The sequence below is a fragment of the Hemiscyllium ocellatum genome, chromosome 35 (genome assembly GCF_020745735.1).
Source record: "Hemiscyllium ocellatum isolate sHemOce1 chromosome 35, sHemOce1.pat.X.cur, whole genome shotgun sequence".
Taxonomy (NCBI): domain Eukaryota; kingdom Metazoa; phylum Chordata; class Chondrichthyes; order Orectolobiformes; family Hemiscylliidae; genus Hemiscyllium; species Hemiscyllium ocellatum.
The window spans coordinates 41,084,382-41,102,566 of record NC_083435.1 but is presented as its reverse complement, the minus strand read 5'-3'; the positions used below and the strand labels follow the sequence as shown (position 1 = coordinate 41,102,566).

At 43.5% G+C, this 18,185-nt stretch overlaps 2 protein-coding genes across 6 annotated transcripts; one reads left to right on the top strand and one right to left on the bottom strand.

Annotated features, from left to right (window-relative positions):
* Positions 1-3,841: 3,841 nt before the first annotated feature.
* LOC132832778 (zinc finger protein 271-like) lies at positions 3,842-14,830 on the bottom strand. Of its 5 annotated transcripts, none has more exons than XM_060850921.1 (2): positions 14,787-14,830; positions 3,842-8,430 (listed from the first exon to the last, which is right to left on the bottom strand). In XM_060850921.1, the coding sequence occupies exon 2, from the start codon at positions 7,963-7,965 to the stop codon at positions 6,778-6,780; it is 1,188 nt and encodes a 395-aa protein (XP_060706904.1). In that variant the 5' UTR covers positions 7,966-8,430; positions 14,787-14,830; the 3' UTR covers positions 3,842-6,777. The 5 variants fall into 5 exon arrangements, with proteins under 5 accessions (XP_060706904.1, XP_060706903.1, XP_060706902.1 ...); XM_060850920.1 differs by lacking the exon at positions 14,787-14,830 and adding an exon at positions 14,425-14,626; XM_060850919.1 differs by lacking the exon at positions 14,787-14,830 and adding an exon at positions 14,174-14,416.
* LOC132832794 (uncharacterized) lies at positions 14,472-17,012 on the top strand. The gene is made up of 2 exons (XM_060850950.1): positions 14,472-15,121; positions 15,249-17,012. Exons 1-2 carry the CDS (start codon positions 14,676-14,678, stop codon positions 15,403-15,405), a joined length of 603 nt encoding a protein of 200 aa, XP_060706933.1. The 5' UTR covers positions 14,472-14,675; the 3' UTR covers positions 15,406-17,012.
* Positions 17,013-18,185: the final 1,173 nt, after the last annotated feature.

Below are 18,185 nucleotides of genomic sequence, written 5' to 3'. Positions count from 1 at the left end.
AGTGGTGGGCCTGTGGAATTCATTGCCACGGAGCGCAGTGGAGGTCAGGACGTTGATTGTCTTCAAGGCAGAGATTGATAAATTCTTGATCTAACAAGGAATTAAGGGCCATGGGTAAGTGGAGCTGAAACACCCATCAGCCAAGATTGAATAGTGGAATGGACTTGATGGGCCGAATGGCCTTACTCCCACCCCTATGACTTTTGTCTTATTGAATTCTTTGAGAAGGTGACCAAACAGTTGGATGAGGATAAAGTGGTTGATGTGAAGTACATGGATTTCAGTAAAGCATTTGTTAATGTTCCCCATGGTAGGCTATTGCAGAAAATATGGAGGCATGGAATTGAGGGTGGTTTAGCCATTTGGATCAGTAATTGGCTGGCTCAAAGAAGACAGAGTGGTGGTTGATGGGAAATGTTCATCTTGGAGGGCTTGTGCCCGAAACGTCGAATTTCCTGTTCCTTGATTCCTGATGAAGGGCTTGTGCCCGAAATGTCGAATTTCCTGTTCCTTAGATGCTGCCTGACCTGCTGCGCTTTAACCAGCAACACATTTTCAGCTCAAGTGTACCACAAGGATCTGTTTTGGGGCCACTGCTGTTTGTCATTTTTATTAATGATCTGGATGAAGGTATGGAAGGATGGGTTAGTAAATGGTACGATTCTTTCTAGAGTGGATGAGCAGAGAGATCTCTGTGTCCATGTGCAAAGATCCCTGAAAGTTGCTACCCAGGTTGATAGGGTTGTTAAGCAGGCTTACGGTGTGCTTGCTTTTATTGGTAGAGAGATTGAGTTTGGGAGGCATGAGGTCATGTTGCAACTGTACAAAACTCTGGTGCGGCCGCACTTGGAGTATTACGTACCATTCTGGTCACTGCATTATAGGAAGGATGTGGAAGCATTGGAAAGGGTGCAGAGGAGATTTACCAGGATGTTGCCTGGTCTGGAGGGAAGGTCTTATGAGGAAAGGCTGAGATACTTGAGGCTGTTTTTGTTAGAGAGAAGAAGGTTAAGTGGTGACTTTACAGAGACCTATAAAATGATCAGAGGATTAGATAGGGTGGACAATGAGAGCCTTTTTTCTCACATGACAATGGCTGGCACAAGGGGGCGTAGTTTTAAATTGAGGGGTGATATATATAGGTCAATGTCAGAGGTAGTTTTATTACCCAGAGAGTAGTAAGGGCATAGATTACCCTGCCTGCAATAGTCATAAACTCGCCAATTTTAAGGGCATTTAAATGGTTATTTGAAAAATATATAGATGATAATAGAATAGTGTAGGATAGATGGGCTTCAGATGGTTTTACAGATTGGTGCAACATCAAGGGCCGAAGGGCTTGTACTGCACTGTAATTACAACAGAGGATAGTGGTAGATGGTTGCTTTTTGGACTGGAGACCTGTTACCAGTGGTGTGCAACAAAGATCAGTGCTGGGTCCACTGCTTGTCGTCTTTTTTATAAAAGATTTGGATGTGAATATAGGAGGTATGTTTAGTAAGTTTGCAGATGATACCAAAATAGATGGTGTCACGGACAGTGTACAAGATTATGTTGTCGGTACAATGGGACCTTGATCAGATGAGGTAATGGGCTGAGGAATGGCAGATGGAATTTAATTCAGATAAATTCTGTATTTTAGTAAGGCAAACCAGGGGTCAAATTCTACAGTTAATGACAGGGCCCTGGGAAGTGGGCGGCACGGTGGCACAGTGGTTAGCACTGCTGCCTCACAGCGCCAGGGACCTGGGTTCAATTCCCGCCTCAGGCGACTGACTGTGTGGAGTTTGCACGTTCTCCCCGTGTCTGCGTGGGTTTCCTCCGGGTGCTCCGGTTTCCTCCCACAGTCCAAAGATGTGCGGGTCAGGTGAATTGGCCATGCTAAATTGCCCGTAGTGTTAGGTAAGGGGTATATGTAGGGGTATGGGTGGGTTGCGCTTCGGCGGGTCGGTGTGGACTTGTTGGGCCGAAGGGCCTGTTTCCACACTGTAAGTAAGTAATCTAATCTAAAAAAAAGTGTGGCTGTAAAAAGAAACTTGGGAGGTGCAATTTGCATAGTTCCTCAAAAGCAGAGTTGCAGGTAGACAGGGTGGTGAAGAAAGTATTTGGCATACGTGCCTTCGTTGGTCAGAACACTGACCTTTAAGAGGCTCTATTCTCTCCTTCATGACTCTTTTGGTTTTCATGCACGCTTAGAAAGTCTTTGGGTTATCCCTAACCTTCCCTGTCAAGGTTATCTCATATCCCATATTTATCCTCCCGATTTCCCTCTTAATAAAGCCCCTACTCCCCTGATATTCTTCAAGGGTCCCTTTGATCCCAGTTATACTGAATAGTAATGTAATAATACACAAAGAATCAAACAAGTTATTGCTCGAAGGAACAACAGGTTAAATTTCTCAATCATGTCAAAGTGAGAAATGTAGTCACAACCACAGCTGTGCAGCATTTCCCTCAGGTTTCCCACATTAGCAACCAGATTGATTAATTTAAATACACAACTAGACAAACACTCAGAGAGGACAGTAAGCCAAGTGCACTGGGAAACTCACTCCATACCTTCCTGACACCAGGCAGAGATAACAGATAGAGTTGAATCATTCAGCAGAGTTAGAACATATACACAATGAAGCCTGGTATCCATTTCTTTTCTGTTGAAGTAAAGAAGATCATTGCTGAGATGGAAGATGCGTCCTAAACCATCCAGAAAATTGAAGAGGGGATCTTATCAATGGAAGCCACATAATCTCTGAGTTGCTAGTGGTTTATTCAAAGACATTCGATGTCAGCACTTCATTTGGAGTTAATCCCTCACCACGAGGTGAAATGTCGGGTTTTATGAGGGATAACCACTTTGCCCTCACAGAACCTGACAGATCCTCCCCCACCCAGGGAGAGGTTCGCCTGGGCTGTATGGAGACCAGCAGCTGTTATACAGACTGCTTGGTGAGTACTAACAAACATCTTGTGTACTCACTCCAGAGAATAACCTGTCCCATCAGTTGAGACATGTACACAGCCAATGTTTCCCTGACTGCCATTCACAGCCTATATCATATTCTCACTCAGCCCAGGAATGGCAGGTATGGTAACCACCTTGTTCCCACACAGATTCAGCAGCCTACTTGTGCCTGTCACCAATGGGTTGAGTTACTTTCTATCCAATGATTTAGATACTGAATCACAACAGAGAGGTTTCATGGTGGAGTTTGATCTTAATACAAGTTAGTCACTGAATGAAAAATGAGTGAGGTCACTTGAGGCCCTGTTTAATCAGGGTGGTTGAAGTGACATCTGTGGTGACAGTAGGAGGACAGCAACAGCTAGTGGGGATTGCATTTGATCAGGGGTGGTTCTGCTGGCCAGAGCTGGAGATACCAGGACTTTTTGAGACACATTTCACAACAACTGGTTTATGATTTCCTTGACATGGTGAATCCTCCACTAATTCAATTAACAGCAGCTACTGACCTTTGGAATTTCATGGATGGGTGACACTGCTTGTCTCGTTACCTTATTACAATAAGGTTAGCAAACTGAACCATTTTCAGAAACAGGTTAGCAAACTGAAATGGGGCCAAGTAAGTTAAAATGCTATTTGCAGACAAAATCTCAATTCAGCTAAAAAAAAGTATGTGCTGTTTGTCTCATTGAAATGTGCAGAATCACTATAGAATCACGACTTGAGGAAATGTGAGTTTTGGAGACTGAATGGCTACAGAACATTCTGTACAGAGAAACAGTTTGAGAAATAGTTCACATTCATACCAATGACATAGGTAGAAAGAGAGAAGTTGCAACAAAAATAAAAACTTGGATCTCAAGGTCTCTGGATTACTATCAGCGTGATATGTTAGTGAATACAGTAATTGGCCAATAGAATAAACAAATGCATGGCTGATGAGTTGGCATAGATGAAAGGCGTGAGATTTCTGCATCACTGGCTTTATTTCTGGGGAACATAGGACCTATACAAGTCTGATAGCATGCACCTGAACCAGAATGAAAGCAACATCCATATGGAAAAGATTACTAGTGCAGGTGGTGGGGGTTTAAACTAATTTGGCAGATGTATGTCATACAAAATGGAGGCGCAGTGGGGGAAGAGGTGAATTCATAAAGACTATTTCTACAATGAATGGCAAAACTGGTTAACAACTAAGCTACTATTTAGAATTAAATTACAAACCCTTTCATCCCAAATCTGCACCAATTATCCGAGACTCTTAGAATGAGTCATACAATTGTCCAACACGGAAACAGACACTTCGTCCAGCTTGTCCGTGCTGACCAGACATCCCAATCTGACCTCACCCCATTTGCCTGCATATCCCTCTAAATCCTCGATTTTACAAAAAAAGGAAAATGGTAAGAAACAGCCAAATGAGGCCAAGCTTAACAGATTAAAAAACAGATTCCTGTCATTGAGAGAACAATGCTGACAGTTTTAGAAGTGATGAGATCTTCAGTTCAGTTGGTAAGTCAGTTAGATTTAGGTCTTTGACTGGAAGTAACAGTTCAACTTTCACAGCTTAAGACAATGTTAAAGGTACTGATTTCTGGAACTCACCAAGATGGTTGTGTGCACCTTGTTAAGTTTCAGAATTTTTCTTTTCCAGGAGAGAGATTTTTTTTCTGTCAAAAAACATGACGTTCTGCCATTAACTGATACAGCTCATGTTTACTGGAAAACACATCTGTAGTCCAAAAGCTGTTGCTAGGCAACCTTCAGCACAGAATCTTCCAAGCCAAGTCTACCAAGCAATTAAAGCCATAAACCTATCTTTTTGTCTCTCTTAAAAGCTTTGGCTTGTCTTTTCCACATAGTTATTTGACTTCCAACCAAAACAATGCGATATTAACAGCTCACATCAACTTTTGAGTTTTGTAATTACTGCTGAATACAACGCTTAGAAATTACATGTCTATTCAAAACTCTTTCAACCTAGAATGTCCAAAAACTTCCACATTCCAATTCCTCATAGTCCTTGAATAAAATTTGTATTCCCTATAAATTGTCCAGTGTGAATGTTAGTGAATGGGGAAGTGGATGAATGAGTGAGTGAATCGGGTGACAGGGTACATAAAGAGGCAGAATGGCGAGGTATGTGGCCAGGTTTAAGAAGCTAAGTGGTAGGGTGGCAGCTGTATGAAATGGGTAAATACTTGGGTGCTCTTGGATAGTCAGGTCACAAGATTTTATAGGTTTGTAAGATAGTCTGGTTGTGAGATTTTATAGAGCTATGGGTTACTAAGGTCTGGCTAGGGGTTAGATACATTGTGATAGTTTATACGTTTCAGGGCTAGGCAGGCTAGTTTGTGTAGAGGACATAGTGGGGCTGTGAGATTTTGTCAAGTTGCAAAGTACTCAGGTCAGGTTAAGTTGGTTTGGGAGAGGGGCAGCAGGTTGTGAAATTTTACAGAGCTGCAGGGGTAAACATGCTGGGTTGAGGGGTTCTTCGGGTTGTGAAATTTTATTGGGTTTGGGGCTATTCAGGTCTGTTAGGGAGGGAGGGGATAGCCAGGTTTTGAAGTTTTGAAGTTTCATAGGTTTGGGGACGAGCCAGGTCTTTTTGAAGGGATAGTCCAGTGGTGGACTTTAGTCATGAGGTGAGAACTGGTCAGTTTGGGCCAGTCACTGAGTCAGATTGGGATGCAGAGAATCAGGGGTGATGTGGGGAGTACTCAGAAGGTTGTAAGGACTGAGCAGTGTGTCAAAGTGAGCGTTTTAGGGAGTCAAGTGTAAGTGTACCCAATAGTTAGAGGAGTTTATTTTTCTGTCTTAGAATTCCTGTATAATTATCCAGGTAAGAAAAATCAGAACTGTCCAAAATCTTGCATGCTGACTCAAGTTCTTGTTGGAATCTCCAGTCTTTCCAGTAATTTCTATGGAGTCAGTCTGTCTGGAAATTTCACTTTGTATGAACAACAACTTCCTTCAGAGAGAGTGCAGCACTCAACAGCATGCCATTGACGTCATCTGCTTCTCTTGCTGTACTTCACTTCTGAGTGATATCTCTGCAAACAAAGAAACATCCTTTCTGAATGCTTTAGAGTTCTGAAGAAGGATCACTGTACTCAAAACATCATTCTACTTTCTCTCCAAATCTGCAGCCAAACCAGCTGAGTTTCTTCAGTTATTTCTGTTTTTATTGTCAAGCAAATGCAAATGGTTTGAGAAAGATGTTTTTAATTGGCATGTGGTCAGACTCTATTACCACTTTCCTTCTCCCAGGTGCAACTTTTCAATCAGCAAAGAATCTCTTTCTCAATCTGTGTACAGTGCTGTTCAGTTTGTGTAAACCCTCTGGATACAAACACAGCGGGCTGTCCTCACTGCCTGGGGGTTACTCCAAGTCCTGTTTCACTGACATCACACTGCAGGGTGACTCCATTGTTGACATCATAATCCCTCAGCACTGGTGATGTCATCACTAGTTGTTTGATGGAAGTGAAAGCTGCTTCCTGTTATGTGTCCCAGTTCCACTGAACATCCTGCACAGTGGGACTGTGTACAGGTTCACATTCTGAGGTCGGACTGGGCCTGTATGGTTTCACTGATATTCCAGATGGTTCAATAACTGTGTGAAGGCTTTATGACAGAATCCATACTGATAGAGTTTATCCCTTATGTGAGTACATTAACCAATGTTACGCTGACTGTGAAAGCATTGTCACAAACACTTCAATGGAAGAGAGATTCTCTATGAATCCTATGATGTCCCAGATGGTTAAAGACATCACAAAATGTTCATTACAAACCTCCCAATTGAAAGGTTACTCCCCTGTGTGGATCCTCTGATGGAGCAGGAGGTTCCATGACCTTGAGAATGATTTGGTGCACAATTCACACCTAAAGGGTTTCTCGCCGGTGTGGATGCATTGGTGTCTGCGGAGGCTATCTGAGTACAAGAATGACTTCTCACACATCTCACACTTGAATAATTTCTCCCCTGTGTGAATGCGTTCATGCCTGCGGAGGCTCGATGAAACTGAGAATGATTTGTCACAGTCCTTGCATATGAACGGTTTCATCCCTGTATGAATGCGTTGGTGTGCACAGAGGCTCGATGACTGTGAGAATGATTTGTCACACACCTCACACACGAATGGTTTCTCACCTGTGTGAATGCGTTGGTGTCTGCGGAGAGTAGATGAATCCAAAAATGATTTGAGACATCCATTGCATCTGAATGGTTTCTCCCCTGTGTGAATGCGTTCATGTGTACAGAGGATTGATGAGTGTGAGAATGATTTACTACACACCTTGCACATGAATGGTTTCTCCCCTGTGTGATTACTTAGATGTACATGGAGTTTCATTGATGATGAAAACGATTTGCCACATACCTCACACTTGAACGGTTTCTCCCCAGTGTGGATGCGTTGATGAGTCCGAAGGTTCCCTGAACGTGAGAATGATTTGTCACACACTTCACACGTAAATGGCTTCTCGCCTGTGTGAATTCGTTGGTGTGTGTGGAGGGCTCCTAACTGTGAGAATGATTTGTTGCACACCTCACATGTGAACGGTCTCTCTCCTGTATGAATACGTTGGTGTTTGCGGAGGGTGGATGAGACTGAGAATGACTTATCACACTCCTCACAGGTGAATGGTTTCTCCCCTGTGTGAATGCGTTCGTGTCTTTGAAAGGCTGATGAATCTGAGAATGATTTGTTACATATTTTGCAAGTGAATGGTTTCTCCTTTGTGTGAGTACGTTCATGTATGAGGAATTTTGATGACTGTGAGAATGATTTGTCACACACCTTGCATACAAATGGTTTCTTCCCAGTATGAATAGGCTGGTGATTCACCAGGCCCGATAACTGTGAAAAGTTCTTGTTACATTCCTCACATTTGAATGGCTTCTCCCCACTGTGAATGCGGCGGTGATTCACAAGTGTCGATGACTTTGCAAACATTTGGTCACATACTTCACATTTAAATGGTTTCTCTTCCATGAAGCTGCCCTTCCGTTAATAGCTGTACAGCAGATGTTCCTTGTGCCTGAGAGTACCTTATTAAACCTGTGAAGCCTCCTTTCCCCCCCTCACACTTGAAACTGTAAGAATGAGTCATTGGTTCATGAGGCTCACTGAATAACTGAAGTTCTCATCACATTTGGCACCACCGGCACTTTTTCCCAGCCACAGCCTGACCAATCACCCACAGCCAAACCTTCAGAAAGGTTGGTTCTGTTGGAAGGCTCCACACCACTGACCAGTTTCAGATCTAATGATGCATCCCCTGACCCAACCGATTTCCAGATGATGGTTTCAGTGCCCAACCTTCTCTGTATTTAGCAATGCAATGAAGGGCCTGGATTTTTCTCACAGTTGTGCAGTTAAGTTTGTTGGGTGATGATCAGAATCTCCTTGTAGTGTTTATCCTCTCTGTATGCTCTGATGTACTGTGGCACAATTTCTCTGTAAAACACGAAAGAAGACATGATTTTCTCGAATACTCCCTCCTCCTGTATTGATGTTACTGGTGCAGGCAGAGAGTAGCTAAGCGACCACCAGGAAAGGCAAACGGAGTAGGCAGAGAGTGCATGAGTCCCCTGTGGCCATTCCCCTCAAAAAATAGTACACCATTTTGGATGCTGTTGGGGGGGATGACCGTTCGGGGAAATCAGCAGTAGCCAGGTTGGTGGCACTATAACTGGCTCTGGTGCACTGCCGGAAATGGTAAAGGTAAACAGGCAGTTAGTGATTGAAGACCTGAACAGACAGGAGATTCTGTGGACAGAAAAGGGAATCCAAAATAGTGTGTTGCCTCCCAGGTGCCATGGTCCAGGATGTCTCAGAGTGGCTGCAGAATGTTCTCAAGGGCGAGGGTGAGCAGACAGAAATCATTGTGCACTTTGGCACAAATGACGTAGATAGAAATAGGAACGAGGTCCTGCAGAGTGATTATAGAGAGCTAGGAAAAAAGTTAAAAACCAGGACCTCGGTGGTGATAATCTCCGGATTACGTCCAGTGCCATGTGCTAGTAAAGGTAAGAACAGGAGGATATGGCAGATGAATCCGTGGCTAAAGAATTGGTGCAGGTGGCAGGGATTCAGACTTTTAGATCATTTGGATCTTTTCTGGGGCAGAGGTGACATATTCAAGAGGGACGAGTCACATTTGAACTGGAAGGGGACCAATATCTTGGCGGCCAGGTTTGCTTGTGCTGCAAGGGAGAGCTTAAACTAGATTTGCAGGGGCTGGGATCCTCAACAGCAGTGAGGCTTGAAGGAGATACAGTAATCAGAAATAGTAAGTTGAAGAGACAGGTCAGGCTGAAACATGACAGGGAGCAAGGAACGCCTGTTGGATTAAATTTCATCTATTTTAATATCAAGAGGGCTGACAGGTAAGGCCGATGAACTCAGGGTATGGATAGGTACATGGGACTGGGATATTATAGCCATTATAGAAACATGGCTAAGGGAGGGACAGTACTGGCAACTTAATATGCCAGGGTTCGGCTGCTTTTGGCAGGACAGAGGTGGGAAGAGGAAAGGGGATATTGCATTTTTGATTAAAGCAAGTATCACAGCAGAGGTGAAATTATTGAAGGATCACCCAGTGAGGCTTTGTGGGTGGAGATAAGAAATAAGAATGTGATGGGATTGTACTAGGCCCCCAAATAGTCAACGGGAATTAGAGGAACAAATATGCAGGGAGATTGGGGAGACTTGCAGGAACAATAAGATTGTCATAGTAGGGGATTTTAGTTTTCCTAACATAGTCTGGGACTGCCAGAGTGTTAAAGGCTTAGAAGCAGTGGAATTTGTTAAGTGCATTCAGGAATATTTCCTCAAGCAGCATACAGAGAATCCTACTCAGGACAGGGCAAAGTCCTGCTTGGGAAATAGGGCAGGACAGGTGAGTGAGGTGACAATGGGGGAGCACTTTAGGACCAGTGACCATAGTTCTGTTAATTTTAAAATAATTATGGAGAAGAACAAAACTGGTCCACAGGTTCTAGTTCTAAATTGGGGCAAGGTGAATTTTGATGGGATTAAACATGAGCTTAAAGGTGTTGATTACAGTAGGTTGTTTGCAGCCAAAGAGACCTCCAGCAAGTGGGAGGCCTTTGAAAAGTGAGTAGTTAGAGTTCAAGGTCTATATGAGGGTGAAGGAATAGGGAACCCTGGATGACAAAAGATATTGAGGCTTTGGGCAGAAAAAACGAGCATATCTCAGTTACAGGCAGCTGGGAATCCCTGGAGGTAGACAGGGAATACAGAAGTTTACTGAAGAAGGAAATCAGGAGGGTGAAAATGGGCACGAGATAGCCTTGGCTGAGAAGATTAAGATGAATCTAGAGAGGTACTTGAAGTATTTTAATGAAAAAGGATAACTAGAGAAAGAATAGGGCCCCTTAAGGGCAAAAGTAGACCCACAGGTTCTATGTGTAGAACCACAGGAGATAGACGAAGTTCTCAATGAATATTTCTCCTTTGTTTTTACCATGGAAAAAGATATGAAGACTTGGGAACTTGGAGAAGTTAGTGGTGATATCTTGTGGACAGTGCATAACACAGTAAAGTTATATCCAAGAACACTGCAAGAGGCTAGAGAACAAATTGCAAGGACAATTGATGATTTTTACATCATCGTTAGCCACAGGTGAGGTCCTGGAAGACTAGAGGATAGCAAATATTGTGCCCTTATTCAAGAAGGGCTGCAAAGAAAAACCTGGGAACAAATGAACAGTAATCCTAAAATCTGTGGCGGCTAAGTTACTTGAGAAGATTCTGAGGGACAAGATATACATGCATGTGGAAACACAGGGCTTGATTAGGAGTAGTTAGCATGGCTTTGTGAGTGGGAGATCTCACAATTTTGTTCGAGTTCTTTGATGAAGTGACCAGGAAGGTTTACGAGGGCAAGACGGTAGACATAGTCTATATGGATTTTAGTAAGACCTTTGATTAGATTCCACATTGTGGGCTGTCCCAGAAGGTTAGATCACATGGAACCGAGGGTGAGCTGGCAAGTTACATACAAATTGGCTTGATGATAAGAAGCAGAGGGTAATAATGGAAGGATACTTGTTGCACTGGAGGCCTGTGACTAGTGGAGTGCCTCAGGGGTTGGTGCAGGGCCCACTGTTATTTGTTATCTACATAAATGATTTGGATGAGAATGCACAAGGCATGATTAGCAGGTTTGCAGATGACACTAAAATAGGCTGTATCGTGGACAGTGAGGAAGGTGATCGGAATTTGCAGCAGGACTTTGATCAGTTGGAGAAGTGGGTCAACAAATGGCAAATGAGTTTAATATTTACAAGTGTGCGGTCTTGCATTTTGGAAAATTAAATCAAGGTAGGAGTGTTATGTGAATAGTAAGGCCTCAAAGAGTGTAGTCGGCCCTTAAAGAGTGTAGTGGAACAGAGGGATCTTGAAGTTCAGGTTCACAGTTCTCTAAAAGTGGCGTCACAGATAGACAGGGCAGTGAAGAAGGCTTTTGGCAAACTGGCCTTCGTCAGTCAGGGCACTAAGTATGGAAATAGGGAAGTTACGTTGCAGTCATACAGGATGTTGGTGAGGCCGCACTTAAAGCATTGTGTTCAGTTTTGATCAACTTGCTCTAGGAAGGATCTTATTAAACTGGAAAGAGTGCAGAAGAAATTTACAAGGATGTTGTCTGGACTCAATGGTCTGAGTTATAGAGAGAGGTTGGACAAGCTAGGACTTTTCTCATTTGAGTGTAGGAGACTTGAGGGGGGATCTTATAGAGGTGTATAAGATCATAAGAGGCATGAATAGGGTGAATGCACTCAATGCTTTTCCCAGGGGTGGGGAATCGAGGACTAAAGGGCATCAGCTTAAGATTAGAGGGGAAAGAATAAAAGGTAATCTGAGCGACAGCTTTTTTACACAGAGGGTGGTACACATATGGAATGAACCGCCAACAGAAGTGGTTGAGATGGGTACATTAACAACATTTAAAAGACATTTGGATAAATACATGTATAGGAAAGGATTAGAAGGACATGGGTCACCTGCAGGGAAATGGGGTTAGTGTCAATGGACATTTTGGCTAGCTTAGAGAAGTCTGGGCCAAAGGGTCTGTCTCTGTGTTGCAGGACTCTATAACTACTCAGGTTTGATTTGTTTGTACTTTCACAGGCTGTGGGTGCCATTTGCTAGGCCGGCATTTATTGCCCATTCCTTTGAGAAGATGGTTATGAGCTCCTTTTTTAACTGCCTTCGTCATACAGATAGGTACACCAACAGGGAATTATCAGATTTTAACCCACCAAGTGCCATTATAGTTCCATATGTGGCTTTCGATGGCAATATAGAAATAGTCACCTTCCTATGCATTTGATACCATTGTTATGAAGGTGGTAGAAGTTGTGGGTTTGTGAGGTACTGTCCAATCAGCCTTGGTGAATTGGTACCATGCGTATTTATAGATGATACACACAGCAGCCATTGTCATAAGTGCTGGAAGGAGAGAATATTCAAGTTGGCAGATATGGTGCCAAATGGGCTACTTTGCCCTGCATGGTGTCAAGCTTTCTGAGTGTTGTTGAAGCTGCAGTCACCCAAGCAAGTGCAGCATATTCCATCACACTCATGACTTGTGCCTTGTAGATGAATAACATAACAAAATTCATTTAATCGGACCTGCTTTTATAGCGACAATGTTTATAAGGCTGGATCCTTTTCGGTTTCTGGGCAATGGTAGTCCCAAGATGTTGACTGAGGAGATTCGGCTGTGGCAAGTCCATTCAATATTAAAGTTAGATTCTGTCTTGTTGAAGATGGTCATTGCTCGCCACTTGTGCAATGCAAATGTTACATGCCACCAATCAGCCCGAGCCAGGCAATGTTCCAGGTCTTGCTGCATATGTATATGGATTGAGGTTGTAGTGGGGATGTTTGCCAAGCTGGGAATTTGGTTTGCCTTCAACAATGCACCAGAACAAAGACCCAATACTCATCATGTACAGGACAAATGTGGTGTATAAGATTCCATGTAGAGACCGCATGGAAATACTACATAGGACAAACAGGCAGACAACTAGCAATCCGCATTCATGAACATCAACTAGCCACTAAACACTATGACCAGCTATCTTTGGTATTTATACACACAGATGACAAAGACCACAAATTTGACTGGGACACCACAACAATAATAGGACAAGCCAAACAGAGGACAGCCAGAGAATTCCTAGAAGCTTGGCACTCACCCACGGGCTCCATCAATAAATACATTGACTTAGATCCAATATACCTATTACGGCTATGAACAACCGAATCAGCAACTGGAAGTAGCGGGAATGAAAGCAAATAAATTTCAACCGAAACAGTACAGCAGCGCCTCACAGGAGGTTCCACAGCACTGAGGATGTCACCGAGAAGGGACAAAACCTCTGCAAACCAAATTCCCACACCCAAGCTACAAACCATTACACAAACCATGTATATGGACTGTTTCATTATCTGAGGAAACATGAATAGTGCTGAACATCATGGAAGCATCATGAAATATCCCCATTTTTTGACTTTATAGTGGGTGGAAGGTCTCAGATGAGCAGCTGATCAAGGTCAGGCCGTGGATATTACATAAGGAATTCATGCAGTGATGTCCCAGGACAGGGATAACTGGCCTCTAACCACCCTAATCGCTTTCCTTTGTGTTAGATATGAATCCAAACACTGGAGAGTCTCCCCCTTATTCCCACTGACTCGAGTTTTGCTTGGACACTTTGATGCCACACTTGGAATAGGGATCTTTACTGTGGTGTCCTGGTCAATATTATTCCCTCAATCAACACAGCTAAAAAACAGATTGTCTGATCATCATCATGATGCTGTTTGTGGGAGCTTGCTATGTACAGAATGGCTGCCCCACTTCAAAAGTGCCTCAATGGCTGTAAAGAACTTCACAAAACCTACTGTTTGGGAAAGGCTTTCTACAATTGAAAATCTTTATAATCCTTTCCGATGCTGTTACAGAGACAGGGTAATGGGAGAGCTTGGAGGGACAAAAGGACAGGCCACATTCAGATTCCAACAGAAAGACAGAACTGACCAATTCACAATCCACAGGACAAAAATAAGCTCCCAGCACACACACACACACACACACAGAACTCAATAGGAAATCAGTAAGAATCCCCAGACACTCTGCATCTCCCGGATAATTACAACTCACCTTCTCATATTCAGGAGTGAACCATCAAACTCAGCCGGGAAATCAGAAGGAAATGCTTCCAATAAACACACTCAATTTCCAACACACAGCTGCAGCACAAAACACCGAGTAAACAGCTCTCTCAGCTGGATTTTCTCACACAAGATAAGGGACATTTCCACCCCTGATTACCTACAGGATAGTCAGACTGCCTGAAGATTGGTGTGGATATTATGGGATACAATTTGTATAAAAGCTGCTCCTTCACTCACCATCTCCTCACTTGGTTTTCAGTCCCTATAGGAAGTGAACCAGCTCTGGAAGAGGAAGAGGAGACAATGGGCAGAGTGGGTGGACTCTCTGATTGACGTCTCTCACAGTCAATCCAAATATTTCTGGAGCAAACATGAGTTTCCTGAAACTTGGGAAACTGACCGGGGAAATGGAGGTGACTTTGAGCAGCAAATCATGATTTGGAGACCTCAGCACCACACTCTACCGCAAACCCACAGACAACCTCACAATGCTACACTTCTCCAGCTTCCACCCAAAACATACTAAAACAGCCATCCCCTATGGACAAGCCCTACGCGTACACCAGATCTGCTCAGATGAGAAGGAACGTGATGGACACCTGGAAGTTCTCAGGGATGCCCTCACAAGAACGGGGAACGATGCCCAACTCATTGAACGCCAGTTCCAACACGCCACAGCAAGGAACCGTAATGACCTCCTCAGGAGACAGACATGTGCTGCAACCAACAGGGTACCCCTCGTTGTTCAGTATTTCCCAGGAGTTGAAAAACTACGCCATGTTCTTCGTGACCTGCAACACATTATCAATGAGGATGAGCATCTCAGCAAGACCTTGCCCACACCTCCACTACTTGCCCTTAAACAACCGCCAAACCTCAAACAGATCATTGTTCGTAGCCGGGTCTCAGGACAACTATATACAACCCTGTCACAGTAGGTGCTGCAAGATGTGTTAGAGTGTGGACATAGATACCGCCATTATGCATGGGGACACCTCCCACCTTATACATGGCAGGTACTCATGTGACTCAGCCAACGTTGTCTATCTTATATGTTGCAGGCAAGGATGCCCGGAGGCATGGTACATTGGGGAAACCAAGCAAAGGCTACGACAATGGATGAATGGACACCTCTCAACAATCAACAGACAGGAGTGTTCCCTCCCGTTGGGGAACACTTCAGTGGTCCAGGACATTCGACCTTGGACCTTCGGGTGACCATCCTCCAAGGCAGACTTCAGGACAGGCAGCAGCGAAAAGTGGCCGAGCAGAGGCTGATAGCTAAGTTCAGTACCCATAGGGAGGGCCTCAACCGAGACCTTGGGTTCATGTCACATTACAGGTGACCACCATTGCACTATATACACACACACACACAGGCACTCCTATACACATACAAACGGACACATATGCACAGATGCGCACACAGACACCCACACACCCTTACAGACACACATACTCCCACATTCACACATGCACCCTCTCACAGACTTTAGACACACTACACACACACACTTTCTCACACTCACAACCACCAACCCAGACAGACACATGCAGACAAACAAAGACCCAAATGCACACATATATTTTGTGAGGTGAATTTATACTTGCAGGGTTACATTATACTTTGCTCAAAAACTGCATGAATTCATGTAAAACTCCATTATCTCAAGTTTTAGATTAGAATCAATCTAAACATCATGACATAGACAGAGAACACAAGGGGCTAACACCTTTAACGTATTGTCTAGCTATCACCCATTGTTAACAGCTAACCTGAGAATGCAAGTTTTAAAAAAAAGTTTTGTGATTTACACATGAAAGAAGTGAAACTATCGTGGTATTCATACAGATGAAAGACTCAACAATCAATTTTTTAATGTATAATTTCAGTTATATCACACTGTAAATTTTTGCTATAAATTCTGTGTGTTAGGATTGAGCCCTCCATTATCACCTGATGAAGGAGTGATGCTCCGAAAGCTAGTGTGCTTCTAAGTAAACCTGTTGGACTATAACCTGGTGTTGTGTGATTTTTAGCAGCAAATCAGGTGGGGATTTAAACTTGTTATTGCCGATCTGAACAAAACCTCATTTATTGCAGTTGCTGTCTCAATTCCCGTGATAAATGTGAATAGTGCGGTACATCCTTGGACAGCTGAATCTTGTGGTATCTGCTGGGAAAGACAAATGGACTGGGAGATCATAGAACAAATGAACGTCCCAGGACATCGTGGGAGAAGAACCACAAAAGGACAACCACCTGACGAAGAAGCAGTGCTTCGAAAGCTAGTGCCTCCGAAAAAAACCTGTTGGTCTATAACCTGGTGTTTTGTGATTTTTAACTTTGTCACCTGGTAAATGTTTGACAGAGATTTCTAATGTGGGAATAACATTTTTCATCCTCGGAGGCTTTCAATCTGACAACATCAGGAGACAGAGAGACAGGAAGGAGATTGATCTAACCTGGGGGATTGTCACTGTGACTGTGAGAGTGAGAGGAGACACTTTCTCCTTGAGCTGCTAACTGACATCGCTGCCCTGACCAGATGTCGCTTGTGAAGATTCAGCATCTCAGTTCAAATGTCCGAGGCTCAATTTTCACCTTTTCTGGTTCCTCTCCCATGATGTCCTGATACATTCATTTGTTCTGCAGTCTCCCAGCCCGCTTATCTTTTCTAACAGTTACCACTCCATTTAGTTCTCCTGGGACATCCTGGACTTATCACCTCTCGTGAACTGTCCCAATTTAGATCTTTTTTGAGAGTGATATTGTCCAGTGTACAGTACAGTTCAATGATTGCAACCATTCTTTCTCTCTGAAAAATACTGTGATCCACCCCCAGGTGTAACTAATTTCTTAATCACTCTCAATATTCCAAATTAAAAATCACACAACACTAGGTTATAGTCCAACAGGTTTATTTGGAAGCACTAGCTTTCAGAGTGTTGCTCCTTCATCAGGTGGTTGTGGAGTATAAGATCGGAAGACACAGAATTTATCGCGTAAGTTTACAGTGTGATGTAACCGAAATTATATACTGAAAAAGACCTGGATTGTTTGTTAAGCCTCTCATCTTTTGGAATGGGCATGTTGGTTTCAGTTCTTTCTCATGTAAATCCCCTAACTTTCTTAAAGTTACATTCTCAAGTAAACTTTAATAATAGGTGCCATGTTGATCCAGATAATGCACTGAAGGTGTGAGGTGCCTTGTGTGAGGCTGTCTGTGCCCCAATGTTCAGACTGATTCTAATCTAAAAAAGGGATTTACAGAATCTTACATAGATTCATGCAGTTTCTAAGCAAAATAAAATATGATCATGCAAGTACGAATTCACCCCACAAACTGATATATGCGTGTGTGTATGTGTGTGCGTGTGAGGTGGGGGTAGGCATGAGTGTCTGTGATAGAATGTGTATATGTGTATGAGTGTGAGTGTAAATGGGTATAAGTCTGTGAGAAGTTGCATGTGTGAGTGTATATGAGAGGATCTGCAGGAGTGTGTGTGAGTGTGTGTAGTGCAGTGGGGTCACCTGTAGTGTGACATGAACCCAACGGCTTGGTTGAGGCAATCCCCATAGGTACCAAATTTGGCTATCAGCCTCTCTTGGCCACTTTGCATTGTTGCCTGTCCTGAAATCCGCCTTGGAGGATGGTCACCTGAAGGTCCGAGGTCGAATGTCCCAGACTGCTGAAGTGTTCTGCGACTGGGAGGGAACACGCTGTCTGTTGATTGTTGTGTGGTGTCCATTCACCATAGCCGTAGCCTCTGCTCGGTCTTACCAATGTACCATGCCTCAGGGCATCCTTGCCTGCAGCGTATGAGATAGACAATGTTGGCCGAGTCACGAGTTCCTGCCATGTATATGGTGGGAGGTGTCACTCTGACACCATGATGTGACATAATAAGTCTGAAAAGGTTGGTTGCTAATTTATCATTAGCTTTCCTAATTGTTTGCTGCACTTGCATGTTAACCTGCAAAGACGTATTGATGA

Coding starts and splice junctions, on each gene's coding strand:
- LOC132832778 (XM_060850921.1), bottom strand. CDS start 7,965: ATGGAAGAGAAACCATTTAAATGTGAAGTATGTGACCAAATGTTTGCA.
- LOC132832794 (XM_060850950.1), top strand. CDS start 14,676: ATGCTACACTTCTCCAGCTTCCACCCAAAACATACTAAAACAGCCATC. Junction 15,122..15,248: donor CTATATACAACCCTGTCACA/GTAGGTGCTGCA, acceptor TATATGTTGCAG/GCAAGGATGCCCGGAGGCAT.